The following is a 21,315-nucleotide window of genomic DNA, read 5'->3' on the forward strand; positions in this document are numbered from 1 at the left end:
GGGGTTGGGCTCTCTGGCAAAAGGCGTTCCTCTCACTCAGGCCTCTACCCACCATCTCCTTTGCTTTCCTTACACCTTGGGGACACATTAGGGAGCAAAATAAACTCACTGGCAAGATTACAGAACTGTTGGAAAACCACATTAGAGCAACACATTTGCGGCTCATCGGATTGCTATGCACAACTGAGGGATCAAAGCTCAAGTTGACCAAAAAGCAGTGGCTGCAAGAAAACGGTGACTTAACAGAGGAGGTACCCATGCTAGAAACTTTTAACTGTTGTATTCGACCCACCTCCGTGGAAGCCGGAAGGCAGTAGAGCAGGACAGCAATCATGGTCCAATTTACACACAAACTTACCTGATGCAGAATCTTGAGCAAAATTAAGAAAAAAAAGGTGAAGTTAAATCACTTATGGAATATAGTATTTCATTATCTGCCAAAGCTGGAACCAGTGAAGAAAGCTTTTTCTAAAAGGGGGACTTCACGCTGCCCGCAAACAGAGTGATTTGAGATCACAAACCTACCTTTTTCCGATGCAGACCAGGTCAGCTCTCTACTAAAAGGCAGAAATTAGAGGTGGCAATTTGAGGAGAGGCCAATAGGACTGCAGAATGAGTTAGACCTCCAAGAGGGTACCCATAAAATAACTTGCATTCTTCCAAATTGACAGGGAATTTACATGTTGACATTAGAAGCGATTTAGCTATCTCCAGGTCGGAGGTAAGCTTTAGAAATGGAGGCTACCTTGGTATCCCTCCCTGGGAGAGAATAAGATGGAAAAGACACGAGACACACACACAGTATTTTAAGACTGGGCTTTGTTTTTATTTGGGCTGTGATTTTTTTGTTTCATTGACATTTATATTTGTAACAGTACAGCACAACAATAGTCAAATGTCCATAATTGCCCGGTAATGATACTGCAGCAAAACAAAGGCATGGTATTAGCTGCGGTAGCGTGGGTGCACTGTTTCGTGTGGTGCAGTTGGGTTGTCCAAAATGCCAGAACCTTTGATTTAAGATTGAGATTTGTTTATGTGCTCGTTAATTTCTGGCAGATCAAAATTTAATTAGGGTGCACCCTAATTTTTGGGGACTGCATTTTATAAAAGTTTACAAAGATACTTTTTTTCTTAAAAACAGTCTTGAAGTCTATCAACTTTACTTTGTTAGAATCATGTGAGCAACACTCAGAACACATGCCTTTTCAGCCTTTTCAACACAGAAAGTAAACGCTAACAAACCTCAGGTGAGAGCATTTAAATGCTATAGCAGGACAAATCTCAACCACAGATTGCCACAAATGTGCAGGATGAACCGGCTACAATCATGGTTCACCTGGACTATTTCTCAAATAATTTACAGACCCATTAATGACCTTATTTAAAATTAGGTTTAACGTGTAAATACCATACAGCCCCACCTGATTCAAAATCATCAAACTAATTATATAGGAGTAGTAATGACTGATTATATCTCCAATTTAAGAGCGCTATTTTAACACAAAACGATGTTTAATATTGTCATCCAGGTTCCTCGAGACCCCCACTGATCCACTCATATGTTTCATCCAACCAGATAGGAAATTGTCACATAATCTAGTAGTAGTGTCCCACTCCAACTGCTTCTTCGCCATATGATATGCCTTTCGATTCCCTGATCTCCCGCGGGGCACTATTACTGTACTGTTACATGTACATTTTGTAAAGAATGTCAAGAAAAACTTTAAGTGAAAACAGTCACACAAAGGTTACAAAACCAGAGCACCCACTTGCGAAAAAACTGTCCTATAAAGTACAAAATATCTAAGAAAATTAGACAATTAATACATTCATGTGTCTAATATTGGACACTTTTGCAGCGTGTTATACGTACATACATACATCGCCGTCTGAAATTATCACAGAAAACAAACGCTTGCCATTGTTTGCGATGGGTCCCCAGGCAGATAATGTAAATAAGATCTGTAAGGCGTTTATTCGTGTGGAGTCCCACGTCCTAATTATCACCAAAGCGTTTAAAGCTCCACCAAAGCCGGAGTCAACGAAAACAGAGGTATGCCTAAAAGCAGAACAAAGAAAACGTTTGAGGCAACATCGGTAAACGATTGTCACAGATGGGTGACAAAAACCAATGTTTAAGCGCTCCCTCGAAAGATAACTGATTATTCACCAGTCCATGAAGAGCCGTTTGAATTCGCCGAAAAACGGAAATAGCTCCATACTGAAAATCTGCCTTGCACGGCAGAAACACTGCCATTTGACCATGCAAGAGAAACGTGGTATATTCCGGTTCAGAGTGTCCACCTGCTCAATTAAAGGGTAATATGTATTACATTTCCAACATCCTCAAAGGTACGAGGTGTAAAAAAATCTAACAGGCCGTAAATGAAACAAACAAATGTAGACATCCTTAAGTAATTAATATACCAAACCAGAAACAACACGTATACGAAAATGAAATCATCTATGTATGAGAACACGAGGGGGGGGGGAGGAAATAGAACTAACAGTAATCTCCCTCTTTCGAACGTGCAGCGAGGCCCTTGTATCACAAGAGGGAGCTTCGTGTAACAGCACAAGAGGCCTAGGACAATTCTCTTGAAAAGTCAAATGGAACTCTGGAATAAGAAACCTGTTCTAAACTGGGGTGAATCAGAGAAAAACAATGAACACTTTCATCTCAATAGAAGATAATGTGCAGCCATGGCCCCACATTTAATGAAATCATGGAAGTCACTACTAACTTTCAGAAAGGAACAATGAACACCTTAAACGAGAGAGACACGTATTGCAGCGTTCTAGCAATAGTCATGTAACACACGGAACGGAGGCTCCAAGGTGTAACCCATATGAAGACAGATGTGATTGCAGAAAAGAAGGGATCAAACTGTCACCAGGAAAAGTGATGAACAACAAAATGGTCCATATATTTCACCTAAAAAAAAATGGAAAGTGTCACAAGGGGATCATTGCTAAATATCTGAAAAGAGAGGACCAGTGCCACACAAGACCAGTGCATATCATCTGAAAACAGAAATCTGCAGTGCCTAAAAGACTAGTGCAATTCTTCTAAAAACAAAGGGCCATCAAACAAACCACCAAAGAGATAAACACACAGTCTGACAGCTGTATGGGGGAAATCACAGCACCAGATGGCTGTAGCTTTGAAAATAGTGGCATTCACATTACCCAAGGAATCAGCATTACCACATGGAAAAGTGGACAACGGGTACCCAAGTCACTGGATCGGTTTATCTGGAACAGCAGGTGTGAATAGCATGCAGCAGACAAACGAATCAGAAAAAGACTAGTGAATTCCTCATACGATATCCTTCAAACGCTGACAAATGTGAGGTAGCCACAGTCAAGTGGTAGTTTCCAGTTTAATCACTGTATAATGCATAGTGATCGAAGGCGTGTTATACTTTCTATAATGGAGTTATCAAGAACATTGTGTTGAGAGTACCTTGCGATAGGTGTAAAAGAGCACTGAGTGCAGAAAGCGCTCCCAGAAGATTTCAACAAGCAGTGGCGTAGCAAGGACAAGTGGTACACAGTGCGGAACATTTATTGTCAGCCCCGGCTTGACAAAATGGCAAAAATAGGTGTTTAAAACACATATTTTGGCCATTTTGTCACCCCCCCCTCAGTGATGACACCCGGGATGGCCCGCACCCCACTTCCCACGCCACTGTCAACAATGAGCATTCTCCTTTTTAGGTTTTGCCTAGCGAAAGCTGCGCTCTGCGCAGCTTTTTCGCGCAGGCGAAATCCTGTTGAGAACTGTAGGGTGCTTTGGGTCGGCCCTCGTCATTGATTGGCTGGCTCCGTAAACGGAGCCTTGCCATTGGACGAGGGGCCTGTCCGTCAATGCCGGACCAGACACGGGGGCGTTCCTGACATTCTTTCCCTTTTGCCGACGTCACGCGACGCCGGGAACGCCCCCGAGTCTGGTCCGGCATTGCCGGGACCTGCGTTTGCTGAAGTGTCGGGTTTCTTTGCTGTGGCGGAACAAATTGCAGGTAAGCTCAGCCCACACTCTGGTAAGCAGCTAAATTACTCCCAGGTCAATCAGGAACAGACGCTCTCCCCCCGGGTGCCAGGCTGCCCCCCCCTCGGCCCCTCCATCCTCTCGCGCAGGATCTCCGCCACCGTTCAGCAGGTTCTGCGCGGCGTTAGTACCTTTGTTCCCCCTGGCATGCCTGGCATTCTCAGGGCCCAGCCTGACTACCCACACGTCGAGATGTTAAAGATGGATTTTCGGGCATTATGCGCAGCATTGTGGCGGCCACAAAAAGCGCCGAGTGCACACACAGTTGAGCCGGCCCCTGCCCTGACGCGTTCACATCGAGAAGCTGAGGTTAAATGTTTACGAAAAGCATGGAATCTGCTTGCAGCGGCGGTAGGGGCGAACGGAGGGAGGGGCTGGATTTATCGCTTTGGTTTGGTGATCTGCTGGGTGGTGTGTGGCGAGTGGGAGGGACGGTGGCGCGCCCGCAGATTCCCCCTCTATCACACTCGCCTTCTCTTTAGATCATCGTCATGGTGTAAACAAACAAGCTAAACTCCCGGAGATTTACAGTGCCCGGCGTCCGTGACTTCCTCTGCCGCGCTGTGAGATATTTCCGTACAGGCAGGCTAAGCTCTTTCCATTTTATACCTCAGCGGCTTTATAGCATCTTGAGGATTTTATTTTAAAGTGCCAGCAAACACTCCCTGCGCTCCCCGTTGGAAGTGAGCACGACGCTGCTATCTGCATTGTGCGGCGGGAAACTTCCTGTGTGTATTGATCCCTTGCTGAGAGCACTGTCCGTCATGGGGCTGCTTTGTCTGGCAGTCACTTCCATTTGACTTTGACTGACTGAGGGAGCCTGGTTTATTTGTAAAGGACAACAAGGATTTTCATTTATAATTCCGGCAGCGGGGACGGGTGCTAATGACAGAGCCCTGAATAATGAGGGCGCGGTATTCAAGGCAGGAAGGAGCGCGGCCGGGGTTGCCAAATGCGGCAGCCAGAGACGAGACGGACTGCAGGGAGCGCAGGCGGCGCCGGCACTCAGGGATCCACATCTGCAGCACGCCCTGTGTGACCCTGCACACCCAGAGAGATCCGCAGCACGCCCTGTGTGACCCTGGGCACCCGGAGAGAACTGCATCAGCAGCACGCCCTGTGCGACCCTGGGCACCCGGGGAGAGCCGCATCTGCAGCTCACCCTGTGTGACCCTCGGCACCCGGAGAGATCTGAAGCACGCCCTGTGTGACCCTGGACACCCGGAGAGATGACCGTTGAGGATGGCGCGCCCCTTACGGAGGTCAGACTGCCCATTTCACGTCCTAGAGAGAGGGGGCGAAAGGGAGAGGAGAAGTGGGAAAGTTTGAGATGTCGAAAATGAGTGAGAAAAGTGAACGAAAAGAGAGCGGAGGGCGAAAGAAGACAGGGAGAGAGGCAGTGAGGGACGGAGGCACAGAGGAGAGGAAGATAAGCTGAGCAGTGTAGGGGGTTGGGGGGTGGGGGTGTAGAGAGGCTTGGAAACGGAGACGGGGTATGTTTGTGTTTCGGGTGCACACGCGCGTGAGCGTTTGAGTCACTAGTTGTCTTTTCCGAAATTAATTTTTCAGTTGTCTTTCTTAAATACGCTGATATTCCCTTTCCGTTTGTCTGTTATCTCGGCATTGCTTTATTTTTGTTTTTAAAATGCTTTTGTTGTTGCAGTGAATCATTTTCTGTTTGTGTCATTTAGGGTGGGTCAGATGGGGTTCTAGGCGCCTCCAGGTCAGATTTTCACTTGGGTCGGAGCCTTTGATTTACTGCTTCCTTTCTGGGGTTTTATTGGTGTTGTCGGCTGCGCCGTCCTTTTCTTGTAATTATAATTCGGGAGAAGTAAAGTGAGCACGACCCCGAGTGCTGTGGAGTGGAGTGTGACGTCCAAGTTCAGGTCTGAAGGACGGAGTCAAAGCTTTAACAGCAGCAATATTCAAAGTGCCGCCATAACTACTGGAGTGAAGTGCTGTGTCTTTGGGGTTGGAGGGTTGTGCGGCGATGTCCATTCAGTGCCGCCTGTAACCACCAGTGCAAAGCTCTGTGGAGGTCCCGGGTATATCCCTTCAAAGTGCCACCCGTACCTACCGCTGTAAAGTGCAATGTAAAATGTAACTTGGAGAGGGTCTGGATGTTGAGTGTGACCTGAAGCTTTTATTCCCTGCATAGCAGACAAGTGGTGTCCAAAGTCTCGCTGCAAGAACTGTTTTTTGTTGCAGGTTTATAAAGCATGAACTCGACCTGAAGGTATCAGAGCGCTTTACATGAGCACCAGCTACATTACACAGTCAAGGACACATTCATTTTTTATACCTACAGGGAGAGTGAGTGTTTTGCCCAGAATCACAGGACGCTGTGCCAACGCTGAGACTCCAACACGGTTCTTCAGATTCAAAGTCGACAGTTTTGGCCATTAGGCTACCCCCCCCCCCCCCCCCCTAAAAAAAATGAAGAGGGGAAATAAATAAGTGAAAGTGGAGCTGATAAAAAAGTTGGGGCGGTTAATCCTTAAATACATTCAGTAACCTATTAATAAATAGCAAAGTGCAGATGGGTGTGATCTCGAAATGCCACGGGAACGTTTAGGAGACTTTAGTCGAAAAAATGTCCTTTAAAGTGCAGTGGAAGGAAAGGGATTCCCTGCACTTCAGCTTCACAATATAAGTGTACCGCGTAATGTGTGCTAACGTGTTCATCCGAAGTGCAGCGGTGCTGTCTAGTATAGTATTTACGGTTGGAATGAGTTAAAGTGTAGGCGACATCTGTACACACAAAATGACCCGGGTATATGGATTTAAAGTCCAGTGATTGTGCACAAGCTTAAATTGAATTAGTGTGTGAATTTAAAGTGAAAATCAAATGAGTAATGTGCTTTGAACGTGCTGCAGGGTGTACGTTTAAATACGTTACTGAATAACGCGCAGCTGACATAGGTGCCCTTAAGTGCAGAAGGGTGTATTCGAGTAAAGTGCTATGAGAAGGGAGCCAGGTCCTCACCCAGAGGGACAGTGCGTCCATTTAAAGTGCAACAAATAATGTTTGAGGGTGCAGTATGTAAAGTGCAGCACTGGTGCATGATTTTCGAACGCAGCAGGCACCTCTTGTGCTCCGGTGATGTAGTAAAGTGCAATTGAGGAGTGCCGTAGGGGGTGTACAGTGCAGCGAGGGAGTACAAGAGTGTGCATTAATCGTGCAGCTAGCAGGGTTTCGTTTGCAGTGCAAGGGTCGTTGCTGACACGTCTCTGTAGGGCACATCAATTGTAGTAGTTGCAGGTCGTCGGAAGAGGATACATTGCGACGATTTTAGACTACCATATTTGAGGAAGCCTCATCTATGGTTTGTTTTTCAGGTGTGGTGTGAACCAAGATCTTCTCGTTCTAGTAATATCATATATTTCGCTCTTACTTATAGGGCGTTCAGGCAGCCCTCTTCACCCATTGGTCTGCTGTTGTGCCATTCACACTTCTCTTCTGCTCGCTGCTTTGAACCCCCTGGCCCAGCCCACTTCAGCCATTGGCTTACTGCATCCTGAGCGAGGGCAAAAGCAAACCCTGTCAAAATGAACACATCCACACGCAAAGTAGCACCCCCTCAGGGGCCACTTTGACACTGTTTGTTTCGAGAAAAAATGCGTGTTTATATTTTTTAAAAATATTAGTGAAGGCCTGGCAACTTCAACGGCGGCGTTTTATGCAATCGATGGCAATACAGAACAACTATTAACCAAACCCAAAGCCTGGAACCCAACGCTAGATGGATTGGCTTTGCTAATGTTTGCTTTCCTATGTTGCCCATTGTTTGCGAAGCTCCAGTTACACAGAAGTCCGAGAGAGATACTCTGCGCAGTTTCTAACCATTTCTAAACCTCCAGGCTTGTCCTCAGTCTCCCTCTGTGTGCAGTGAGTCCCTCCTGGCTTGTCCTCAGTCTCCCTCTGTGTGCAGTGAGTCCCTCCAGGCCTGTCCTCAGTCTCCCTCTGTGTGCAGTGAGTCCCTTCAGGCTTGTCCTCAGTCTCCCTCTGTGTGCAGTGAGTCCCTCCAGGCTTGTCCTCAGTCTCCCTTTGTGTGCAGTGAGTCCCTCCAGGCTTGTCCTCAGTCTCACTCTGTGTGCAGTGAGTCACCCCATGCTTGTCCTCAGTCTCCCTCTCTGTGCAGTGAGTCCCTCAAGACTTGTCCTCAGTCTCCCTCTGTGTGCAGTGAGTCCCTTCAGGCCTGTCCCCAGTCTCCCTCCCTGTGCAGGGAGTCCCTCCAGGCCTGAAATGAGACTCCGCCTTTGTGCAGCTAGCTCATGCAAGTGGGTTCTAGCCTGCACCAAAATAACAGATACAACTTGGTTTTGTTTTTTCTTGCCTTCTGCCTTTTGATTGTGCCTGTGCCTGTTCCCGCCCCCCCCTCCCGCTGTCCGTGTCTCCGGCCCCACTTGTAAATGCTTGTTTTATTTTTGCAGTATATTTCCTTGGGAAAGCACATGTCTGTAGTTGCATTTGGGGAATGAATCTCTGAAACTGAGATCTGTTTTGAATTTGGGAAGTGCTTCTCTTAGAGACAGCAGCATAGTGTGGGCTGTGAGAGCTGTGTGGGCTGTGAGGGCTGTGTGGGCTGTGAGGGCTGTGAGGGCTGTGAGGGCTGTGAGGGCTGTGAGGGCTGTGAGGGCTGTGAGGGCTGTGAGGGCTCTGTGGGCTGTGTGGGCTGTGTGGGCTGTGAGAGCTGTGAGAGCTGTGTGGGCTGTGAGGGCTGTGTGGGCTGTGTGGGCTGTGTGGGCTGTGAGGGCTGTGAGAGCTGTGAGGGCTGTGAGAGCTGTGAGAGCTGTGAGAGCTGTGAGAGCTGTGTGGGCTGTGAGAGCTGTGTGGGCTGTGAGAGCTGTGAGAGCTGTGTGGGCTGTGAGAGCTGTGTGGGCTGTGAGCGCTGTGAGGGCTGTGAGGGCTGTGAGGGCTGTGAACTGTTGGCAATGTAAATATCAATGCCATTTATTTATAAGTAAAAAAAAAATAAGAAATGTCATGAGCAATGCCAATAGCTCTAACTTTTCCAAAGGCGAAACCATTGCATTGTAAATGCTTGTTATGAAATGGTCAAACTCAACAGAGGTCGAGCAGTGCTAAAACACGTAATTCTAACAGGTACAAGACATTGAATTGCAATTTGTTTACATTTCAAATGTCTTTCCAGGCTGCTATCCTGACACAGCCTTAGTGTCGTGATGCTCCTCACTGCAGTGCCGTCTCCAGCCTGGAACACCCACAACAGGGAAATATGATGGAACAATGCATTCCATTGTAACACATGCCGTTACAATGCAAATGCCTTACCACGCATGTTTTTACAACGATTATGCCTTACCACACATGCCTTTACAACAAATTTAATTCCCATTCCCACTCTAAACCCTAAGAATTCCCTTGCCACCTAAAAACTCATGCCCACTCTAAACCCGACAATTACCTTTGCCTCCCAACAACCCATACCCACACTAAAATGACCCTTGCCACTCAAAAACCCACACTCACCCTAAACCCTTAAATGACCATTGCCCCAAAAACCTATTCACAACTTAGACCCTAAAAATGACATTGCCACCTAAAGACCCACACCCACCCTAAAATTACCCTGGCCACCCAAAAACCCATACCCACCCTTAACCCTAAAATTACCCAGGTCACCCAAAAACGCATACCCACCCTAAATCCTAAAATTACCCCGTCTCCCAAAAACCCACACCCACCCTTACTGCTGAAATTATCCAGGCCACCCAAAAACCCATACCCACCCTTAACCCTAAAATTACCTTTGCCGCACAAAAACCCACACCCACCCTAAAATTATCCTTGCCACCAAAAATTCTATGCCCACCCTAAATCCTAAAATGACCATTGCCACCCCAAAACACATCCACCCTAAACTCTAAAATTACTCTTGCCTCCCAAAAACACATAACCACTGTGAACTCTAAAAATTCCCTTGCCACCCAAAAACCCATACCGACCCTAAAATTACCCTTTCCATTCAAAAACCCATATCCACCCTAAACCCTAAAATTAACTTTGATCCCCGAAAACCCATACCCACCCTAAACACCAATATTTCCCTTGCCACCCAAAAACCTGAACCCACACTAAATATACCCTTGCCACCCACAAACCCATACTCACCCTAAACCCTAAAAATGCCCACCATACACCCTTTTTTTAAAAACATACATATATATACATATACACATATATACATACACATATATATACATACACACACATATATATATATATATATACACACACACATATATATACACACACATATATATATACACACACACATGTATATATACACACACACATGTATATATATATATATATATATATATATATATATATATATATATATATATATATATATATATATATATAAACCACCGCTCCAAAGGACACCGCGGAACGCAGCACCCTCACGGAGAAAGAACGGACAACAGTCTCGGGTAGCAAAATTAGTATCTTCTTTATTTATTTTTCTTCATAAAGTGCAGCAGTAGTGCCCCAGACACTCCATCAGCACTACGTCCAACGCGTTTCGGAGTTGAAAACCCTGAAGAAGGAGTGTTTTCAACTCCGAAACGCGTTGGACGTAGTGCTGATGGAATAGACACACTTTGCAATAGAGGCCACGGCTCCAGTGTTGATTTTACGCCTTCTAAGGAGGAGTTGCGCATTGGTTGTTTGTTGGATATATATATATATACTATATACTAGCAGCCCGTCCCGACGTTGTCCGGGTATGAATTGCTGCCGGCCAGTAGTATATTGTTTTGTAGGATTTCGTTTTGATAGCATTTCTTATCTGTGACAGGCCTGTGAAACGCTCCGATTCACAGTGCACTGCTGATGCACTTAAGAGTGCGCGTTCAGTAGTGTGTGAACTCGAGTTTCCCTACTTTATTTTTCCTTGCAATATTATATAGCGCGAACTCGACAACATGGCATGAGCACAATTTACATTACAGAAGAACACATTCATTTGTGGTAGGCACAGGGAGACAAAGCGATTTGCCTGGAATCACAGGATGTTGAGCTGATGCCGAGATTCGAACGTAGCTCCCCAGCTCTAAAGTTCGCAATTCTAGAACTTGTGGCGGGAGGTGTGTCTAAAAGTGTATGTCGGTGCTGGCCATCAATGAGAGAGACCTGTGCATTTTTCAAATCGGTGGTGAAAAAATATGAGTATGTTGCTGGAGATGTGGGCCGCCGTGCCACCAATGTACTTACCGGGGGAGGGTAAACACCAATTATTCCGCAACTTTCTTTCCGCATACCATCACTCCCGATACTTTCATTACGAAAGTACCATGACTCCGCAATGCCATTATAACGCATGGCATTACATTTTATATGCTTTTACCACGCATACATTTACAACGAAATTCGTTGTAAATGCATGAATGGTAAAAGCATGGTTTTTTTTAATGTTTGGATAAGGTAAGTATGGGTATAGGGGTATATGTTTTGGGGTACTGAGTTATATGTTTTGGGGTGTTTGGGTATTTTAAGGGTTCAGATATAGTTTTGGGTTATGGGGTACAAGGGTAGTTTTAGGGTTTAGGGATAGGTATGGGTTTTGGGGTACAGGGGTATTTTTAGGGTTCAGGGCTAGGTTTGGGTTTTGGGGTATAGGGGTATTTTTAGGGTTCAGGGGTAGGTTTGGGTTTTGGGGTACAGGGGTATTTTAAGGGTTCAGGGCTAGGTTTGGGTTTTGGGGTACAGGGGTATTTTAGGGTTCAGAGGTAGGTTTGGGTTGTGGGGTACAGGGTTATTTTTATGGTTTAGGGCTAGGTTTGGGTTTTGGGGTACAGGGGTATTTTTAGGGTTCAGGGGTAGGTTTGGGTTTTGGGGTACAGGGGGTATTTTAAGGGTTCAGGGCTAGGTTTGGGTTTTGAGGTACAGGGGTATTTATAGGGTTCAGGGCTAGGTTTGGGTTTTGGGGTACAGGGGTATTTTTAGGGTTTAGGGATAGGTTTGGGTTTTGGGGTACAGGGTATAATATTTATAGGGTTAAGATGGGTTAGTGTTTAAGGGTGTTGGGGTATTTTAAGGAGTATGGGTGGGTTATGATTATGGGGTGCAGGGGTATTTAAAGGGAGCAATGTGGACACCTGGAGCTGGAATGTACAGAACCTGGGAAGAAAAAACAATGAAATATTGGGTACAACGCTCGCTTTTTTTCTGTAATCCCACGCCCCGCACACGCCCACGCCCCCAGCACACGCCCACAGCACACGATATGAGACATGGCATGAAGGGCGGAACGTACCACACGCCCCCAGCGTTTGTCACGCCCCCAGCACACGCCCACAGTACAACGCAGACACGCCCACAAGCGACTACTTTACTGGCACGGTTCTTTTACCTTTTAAATGTATATGGTGGGCATCTGCATAGCCTATGTCCTTCTGCTGCAACTGCCCTTTCCAACGCTGTATTGGGTGTTGTGATTGGTTCTGTGGTTCCTGAGATTACTCGCCTCAAAGGTTTGGGCTCTCTCTTTATTATATTAGTATAGATAGTATATATATATATATATATATATATATACACACGCATTCCCACACATACGCTTAATACTTGCCTAATATATTTAAAACGCATATGCCTTTACCATTCATGCCTTTACAACGTAATTTGTTGTAAAGGCATGCATGGTAAAGGCATGTGTGTTTGTCGTAAAACCCTGCATGGTAAAGGTTATACATGGTAATGCATGGTAACGGCTACATTGTGATGGCTGTTTCACCCACAACAGAGGCACAAAGAGGTGTGAGGGCTTTGCACTGAAGGGTGGTCAAAGTAGACAAATGTCTTGACCTCACCTTAAGGATCTCCGTCAAACCCACAGCTCCAATCCTCTTTACCCATATCTTTAAAAACAACAAAAAACAGCAGTGCTTCAGGAAGTCTAATCAGCAGCTGTTTACTAACAAAAGTGTTCATAGAATTCGCAATGGGAGTTCTTTGACCATCCCCACACTACACCAGTGTTTGCTGTTCTGCCCTGCAGCCACTGGAATGCAAGTAATACACTTCCACTGGGTAAGAAGCTATCCCCATCTTCAAAATGGTGCCAACGCACACCAGATGCATTCAAATGGATTCCACACTACTTTGTAATTAATGCTGTGAACCAAACCTGAGGATGAACACCAAAAAGACATCCACTTCCAGCATTTGCAGAATCCTTTTCAATGCGTACACCATTTTCTCTGTATATTAGCACAGTGCTATGATCTTGAAGTTACTGCTTCCGCTGAGTGCAGACTAAAGCTCTTGATATTTCTGAACATATGTGTCCAGCCATTATTTTTCACTGCCAACCCTTGAGCAAATTAACTTAGCTGGTGGATCAGTGGTCTAGCACTTACCTAGCAGTGGAGAGATGGTTAACCGGATTCTAGTACATTTCAAAAATTCCAAATATAGCAAAATCTTCACGAGTCAATAATGTTTCTTTCTACGTTATTTCGCCCGCAAATTGCATGCCGTCTCAAAAATATTTTCTACATTTCTTAAACCTGGCATTAAAAACTGATCTTTAATTAAAACTTCTGTTTGTCACCTCTCCCTTTTTAGGTCTCCCGACCTATCAATGCGCATGCGCTTTGAGCGGAGCGAGATATAAAGGGGCTTAAACAGAGCTTACCGAGATCGGGCGATTCCATGCAGTGCCCGTGAAAGCTCGCTCAATGCGCATGTGCATTGCCATAAAAAGCGCGTGCACAGACACCAGCCCCCCTCCCACAGTCATCCCCCAGCGTGCGCTGTGCCAACAAGCCTTTGAAGTGAAGCTTAGCTTCACTTCAAAGGTATCCGCTACCCCCGCCCCCTGCTTCACACGTTTCTCGCATTTCTCAATCTCCTCCCTCCCTCGCCCTTCAGCGTGCCTTCAGCCTCCATCCTTTCTTTCCCTCTTCCTTGTTTGGCCTTAGTACTTAGAATCCTTCAACTTCCAACACTCTCTTTCTCACCCTTCAGTTATGAGCTAAATCGTATTTTGGTTGCCACCGCCTTAGTGAAAGAAAACGGTTTGTTGCTGTATGCGTGCACGGTTGAGGGTATGTGCTCCCTGTCACGTTTGCAAACGTGTATGTACCAACACACAAGCTCTCAAAAATATTTTATTTCTTTGGGAGCAGTTTCTGGTCCTGCCACTTGAGTGGAAAGTTAGCCACTTGTTGATAATGGTAAAGACCCTGCGGACTAAAAGTAACAGTCACTATAAAGGAACGTTATCTATTGAATACCTGCTTCCGCCTTCCAGTCTGTCAGTCTCCTCTCCCCATTAGCCCATCAGTTACACCTCTTCCCCTGTTTTTGGCAGTCTGTCTAATTCTTCTATGGCTTGTTTGTTACTTCATTCCTGGAAGTCTTTCATTTTGACTTTTTACTGATTTCACTCATCTTTTCTCACTTCGTGTTGTCACACATTTTCTTGTTTTTTTAAATATTTTCTCCTCCGGCTCCAATATTTTTTTCTTTTTCGTACTTCTATACAGCGCGAACTTGACCCGAAGGTATCAGAGCGCTTTACATGAGCACCAGTTGCGTTATACAAGGACACGTAGGCAGGGGAGATTAAGTGATTTGCCCAGAATCACAGGATGTTGAGCGTCATTTCCGAGACTCACACCCGGTTCCCCAAATTTGAAATAGAGCGCCGTAGCCATTAGGCTACATCCTCTCCCTTTTTGCTTATATCCCCCATGCTCGCCTTGCTGTCTGACTGCTTCTTTATAATCGGCACCACACTTCTGGTCTTTTCCATTTGTATATTTTAAAAACATTCCATAATTCAATGGCTCTAAATTAAAACTGTCTTTTGTGAATCCTGGAGTGTTTTGCGAACAGACTGGTGTGTAGCCTTGTGCCAGACTGGTGTGTAACGTTGGTCGTCTAATGCAGCACTGTAGTAATGGAAATTAGCTTAACTGTTACTAAATGATTTTCTGCCTTTTAGTAACCATGTATTGACTGGTTGTCTTCAGCCACCTCCACGAGCAGACCAGTGGCCAACTCTTGCACAATAATTGCTACGAGTTATTTAGTGCATGGCAGACTATTCTGGAGTGCAGAAGGTGAACGAGCAATAAAGAGCACTTTAAGTTTGGCACAAATTGCTGTACATTCTTTTAAAAGGGAGGTTAGGGTTTACTTTTATTTCTCTGCCTTCAAAATGAGAGGATTTTATAAAGTGACCTATGGGACAATCTTGGTGGGTAGAGGGAGATGATAGTCTGCCGGACATTCCATTTTACCTCAGAAATCATAAAAGCACGTAATAAAATACAAAAAATCATCCTCCAATATGTACTTTCGTTATACTACAAGCTTCAGATGCTGATAGTAATTGCATATGAGAGTAAAACTACTCATCGAGAACAGAATTGAAAACTTTGAACAACTATCTGCAATAAATCACAGCCCATAAACCTCTTGACGTGATATTACAAATAAAGAGACTGTAGCTTTTGTAAAACAAGCATTGATAATGCAATAGGTCTCGCCTTTTATTAAGTTAAAGCCATTTGCTTTGCTAATGGTACTGTATAGCAAAGCAAATGGCTTTAACTTAATAAAAGGCGATACCTATTGCATTTTTAATGCTTGTTTCCGTTGCATCCAAATATTCTTTTCATTCCATCCACTGCATGCCTCCTCTCTTTCAGCACAACCTACTCGGACACATGCATGTTTAGTCTGATTTCAAATTTCAGAAAATTTCCCACAACTCATTTAAAAGATCCCACTCTCTCCCGCTTCATCTTAGTCATAACGATGCCACCTAAAAATACTTAATCTAACTCTTATTCATCCCATCCACCATGTGGATGAGCTCAAATACCCTGTACTAATGAAAGCAAATAGCCACAATTAATTTAGTCCACCATGAAGAATCTGGAATGACTGCATGGAATGGTAGGCTTTGAGCAAACAAGACTATTCCCAATAACTAACAGTAGCCAATAATACTGGACTTGCCAGGAACCTTGGGTTCCAGTGCAGCACGCTACGCTTCAACACCTCATCAGAGGTAATAAGCTCTATATAAAATGCAGCCTTAAACAGGAGGCTGATAACTGGTTGAAGCTGGGACAAATGGCCAAATCTGTAATATCAGAGGTCAAAGCGTGCTCTGCAACGTATATGCAATCATCACATGTTGGTGGAAACAACTCGAGATAAGCAACCTCTTCGCACCAGCGTGGCGGTGTAACAAAACATCTGTATAATGTAGACATGTTTTATATGCTACCTGAAATGACAGACAACTGATATGCAAATATCGTGATAACTAGGGGCCGTCATAACACTCAAGAGGGCAGAGTGCATCGCCTGATAAAAAGGCGAACACCGCCACCCAATGGGCCATCGCCTGTTGTTGGATGTCTAGCACAAAGCACTGTGAGGTGCACAAACAGGACGATTCACAATATTCATGCACCAACAATTCTGGTCGATAAGCATGGCTACTGGAATTCTGCCGGACCCATCCACAGACCAATAGTAATCTGGCCGCTGGCCTAGCGACCGATGATGCTGTGATTACAAGCGCTGTCAGACTACCTCGGGAGAGAGGTCTGCACTCAAACGACGTACAGCACCTTCCCAAGCAGTGAAAGGATAGACTAAATATTCCCATTAGTGTAGGGCTGCTCCTCTGTAGCCACCTCCCTAGGTTGTGAATTTTCCCCTCACACAGTTCAGTGTTGCAGAAGTACCCTTCAATCTGCCTTGTTAGTTCAAGGCTATCTTTTTCTTTTATCCTTTCCCCGTCTCCACCGTTGCAGTATTAAAACCCACAAATGCCGAGCGCACCTGCTTGTGTGGTGTCCGTCAGGTCGTAGCCGCCCCCAGGGAAATCGCGCAGTTTTCGGCCGCTCAGGCTGAGGATGCCCGAGGTAACCGCCTCCTCCATTGCCCGGTCCAGACTGCGAGCCGTGTGTTGCTGTTGCAGGGTACCCGCCGCGGCCCACGGGCCGCCGGGGGTCTGATATTGTAGCTGTGGGTAGGGCGGCGGGGCAGCAGGGGGAGCGGGGGTCGCCGCTACCGCGGATCCGCCGCCGCCTCCTCCTCCCTGAGCCGCCGCCATGTTGCGGAGACAAAACTGACACTGACAATGCTGCGGGGGACCGGGGTCGCTAGGAAATCCGCCGCTACAGCTAACGGGACATGCGCGAGCGCAAGAGTGGCCAGGGGGCGGGTCCGAAAAGGAGATGTGCAAGAGATTGGGAGGGGCCAAGAAGCTAACTGACAGGTGCTGGTGAGACCAGACCATTACAAGCGCCAGAAAGAAGGCGGGTACAAAAGTGACAGCTGAGTGGGAAGTGTTTGTGAGGGAAAATGGGCGGAGCCACAAAGAGGACTGTCAGTGGGAAGGACGAACAACGGACTGGAGACAGTGGAGGAGTGAAGCCGTTGGTCCAATTAAAGAAGGGGCGGAGTTTCTCGCTATATGCAAAGCGTATCAGTGCTACCCAGGTAGCCAGCCCTGGTCCGCTTCAGTCATCTGTGTATGTAGGGTATTGGCTGTTGCGAGCGCGGAAATCTTATACAAATGTTAAACCCAGTTCCACTTGCAGACTTACTAAGTGAAGCTCCAGTTTTCAGGCCTATTTCTTCTTTTGGTTCTTGAATCTTTGCCACCCTTTTAGAATGGAGCATAACCTGAATACATTGCTAAATTATCATCAATTTACAACTTATAATGTTCAGGCAATGATTACAAGCTTAATGAAGTTTTAGCAGTAGTGGCCGGCATGGCTGTTTGGGTGGGAGCGGGGGCATATAGGGTGACCAACTGGCATGGGTGCAAATTCAGGACAGTAAGTGTAAAAATTCAGGGCAGAGGGTAAAAATTCAGGACAAAAATTCAGGACAGAAGGTCGAAATTCAGAGCAAACCTTCGTACAAAAGTTACATTTTACAGACACATCAGAGAAAGTTGTGCAATAGTATAAAAGTAAGTAAATACACAACCACTGGAGTACAAGTCAAAATAAGTTTTATATGAGGTTGAGACAATCGTGCACTTCACAGTTTTTTGGTATGCGTGCAGCTTGGGGCAACTGTGCAGGTCTTTTTGTGGTATATCATATGATAATTATTTATATGGTTATTGCACTAGGTTGTCCAGTCTGATATTTTGTTTACAACTCATGGTCCTGAGCAGGTGCTGGAGCAAGGTCTTGTGAATAAGGAAACTTTCTCAGACGCAATCTTCTCATGTAACTACAAACCTCAGATTAAACTTGTTTGTGGAAATAACATGCATTTACAGAACACTTGAGTATTAGAACGATGCTTGCCTATGTGTTTTACTAACCAGTAACTCGAGAGTGATGCTAAGATGGCCGCTAACTGAAATTCTTTATTGCGCATGTGTGTACTGCACCTACGTAGTGTGACGTATCTATGCTTGGAGGGAAACTTTCTGCACTTGTGCAGTAGCTAACAAGATGGCCGTTTGAAACTCACATGCTTGCCACCTGCTTGCTGAAAAACGAATTCCAGCTATTTACTAATGCTAATGCTGGAAGAGAATTATTAAGTAAATGGGATTAGAGTAGAGGTAGGGGGTATACAGTGAAATCATTTATTTTTGATTTTAACATTTGTCTTTTTGACTCCTTCAATAGTGCTTATTATGGGCCTGCAGTCATAAGCCACAGTCTATTCCCTCTCGTTCTACTACACATGCGTTGATGCAACCTAGCTGGAAGACGCCATGTCAACTTGAACATCGTCCAAGGCTGAAAACTACTACATTCATGGGAACCAGAACGAAAGTCACTGAGAACCGTTTTTTTTCTTCTGAAATGTGACAATTACATTGTGAATACGGGTGGGAATAAAGACTGATGTATAAAACTTAAGGGGTGGGATTTTAAACACAGAGCTGAAAGAAATAATAATAAAATAGGCATGGTGTGATGATCACCTCCCCTTGCCTGTCCAATCAGAGTTAGGAGTATCATAAATTTGAAACATTAATGGGTGGTACTAGCATACAGAAAGGTATAACTGTCCTGTCCTGATTCCTGCCCTGAAGCCTTTGTTCGCCAGTTCTGGACCCCTCTGAAAAGATGACGAAGTCCGAGTAAGTTCAAGTCACCTTTATTTCATCCGACTTCAACAGCTCCCCGGCAGCAACTGCCGATCACAGGCATTCCGTGTTCCAAACAGGGAACGAATGAAAGAATGCCTCACGGAATACTCGACAAACACGAGGACCCATCACACCACCCTTCCTTCACAAAACAAGAATGATAAAACATATTTATAGCATGAAGAACAGAATCTCATAAATTGCACAACAGAAATTAAATAAATAAAACAAGTACATCAATACCTAACATAATCCCGAAATTTTTGAGGAACAACTTTCATCCTGGAAGAGATAGTTCGGGGAACAACCTCCCTGACAGGAACAGAAACCCCCATCCTGGAAGAGGCAGCTTGAGGAACCACCTCCTTGATTGGAACAGGAACCCTGGAAATTTCCCTTTGAGAAGGGGAGGACATGCAAGGCGTGTGAATGCCATACTTTCCTTTCACAAACTCCACTTTCGACCTCAGCACCACTGAGATAGCCCACTTGTTCCAGATTTTCCCATTCTCCAAAACAACCACACGCTCTCTAACTTGTCTCACTCTAACCGGAGCCGAAAACCGCAAAGAACCCTTGTGAACAAAAACAGGTTTCTTAATCCTTACCCAGTCCCCTTGACGTACAGGAGATGTCTTGGTACACTCCGATGCATAATTGGTCTGCACAGCAGCCCTGACATCAGCTACCATGCCCAGCTTCTGCTGATCCACTACCTTCCTTAACATCCAATCCTTGTTCAGCTTAGAACCTGCAATCCTGCCCCTAAGCAATGTAAACGGAGACATGCCAGTACTCATATGAGGGGTAATTCTAAAAGTCCACAACATGCTAGAAATGACCTCCTTCCAATGTAACCCATTGACAAAAGCAAGTTGTAGTTGATCTTTGATTACACGGTTAAGTTGTTCAACTAAACCATTGCTGCGGGGGTGATGCAAAGTAGTGAGAATATGCTTGATGCCATGCATTTTCAGAAACTCCTGCATCTCCACAGACTATAATTGAGTCCCATTATTAGTTACCAACTCCTCCGGAAAACCTTCTCTAAGAAAAACACCCTTGAAGAAATTAATGATCGTTACAGAATTTATACCATCCACAAACCTAACGTCTGGCCATTTGGACATATAGTCAATCAACACAAGAGCATATTTAGGCGAACTGCCCATACCACCAAACGGACCAGCTATGTCGAAGGCCAACTTACACCAAGGTGAATTTTTCACTGAAACTGGATCAATGGGAGAGGGATAAGTTACCTGAGTTTTGCCGCTCAAAACACACACACCACCCTCACGAACACAGTGCTCAATAGACCTATCTACACCTGGCCACCAGAAATCCTCCAGAACTCTCCGCTTCATGGCACGAATCCCTGGATGACCTTCATGGGCCAGGTCTAACACTATCTTGCGCATGGCCATGGGCACAACTAACAGCCCACCTCTACGTAGGACCCCGTCAACAACGGATAATTCATCACAAATTCTTTTGAAGGGAATCAGTTCAGGAACTACATCAGTGTTACTGGGCCAGCCATGAACTACAAAATCCATCACTAGCTTCCAATCACCCTCAGACAAAGCAGCGACAGTGTCTGCTACTCCACTAACAGCACACACCATTTCCAAATTGTCATCCACAAAGTCATCCACTAACTCAGTAAGAGCTAATCTAGACAAGCAGTCCACCACGTGATTTTTCACACCCACCACATACTCCAGGCGATAATTGAATTAGTTCAACCTGTACTGCCACTTCGCAATGCGTGGGGTGGCCCTACCACCACCCTTGGTGGTGAAAAGATCAACTAATGGTTTATGATCTGTCCTTAGAACAAATTCATTTCCCAACAAGAAATTGCGAAAATATTGTACACCCCACCATAGAGCTAGAGCTTCTTTTTCTATGGTAGAATAAGTGCCTTCTGCTCCACGAAGTGCTCTAGAAGCAAAAGCAATAGTCACCTCCTCGTTATCAGATCTTTTCTGCATTAGAACAGCCCCAAGTCCCACATTGCTCGCATCAGTGGTAACAATGCAGCGAACATTTATATTAAATAACTTGAGTGGGTGTGCCTGCACAATTGCTTCTTTTAATAGCTTAAAATCACAAGCACAAGAGTCT

General features: G+C 45.3%; 1 protein-coding gene across 1 annotated transcript in view; it reads right to left on the reverse strand.

Annotated features, from left to right (window-relative positions):
- LRCH2 (leucine rich repeats and calponin homology domain containing 2) overlaps nucleotides 1-17,261 on the reverse strand; it is a 973,671-nt gene extending 956,410 nt beyond the window's left edge. Inside the window, exon 1 of the mRNA XM_078688532.1 lies at nucleotides 16,896-17,261. Coding sequence (XP_078544658.1) covers nucleotides 16,896-17,169 — 274 coding nt within the window. The 5' untranslated portion in view covers nucleotides 17,170-17,261. The remainder of the gene's footprint in view (nucleotides 1-16,895) is intronic.
- Between the last annotated feature and the right edge of the window lie 4,054 nt (nucleotides 17,262-21,315).

Source organism: Lissotriton helveticus, chromosome 4_1 (assembly GCF_964261635.1).
Source record: "Lissotriton helveticus chromosome 4_1, aLisHel1.1, whole genome shotgun sequence".
NCBI lineage: Eukaryota > Metazoa > Chordata > Amphibia > Caudata > Salamandridae > Lissotriton > Lissotriton helveticus.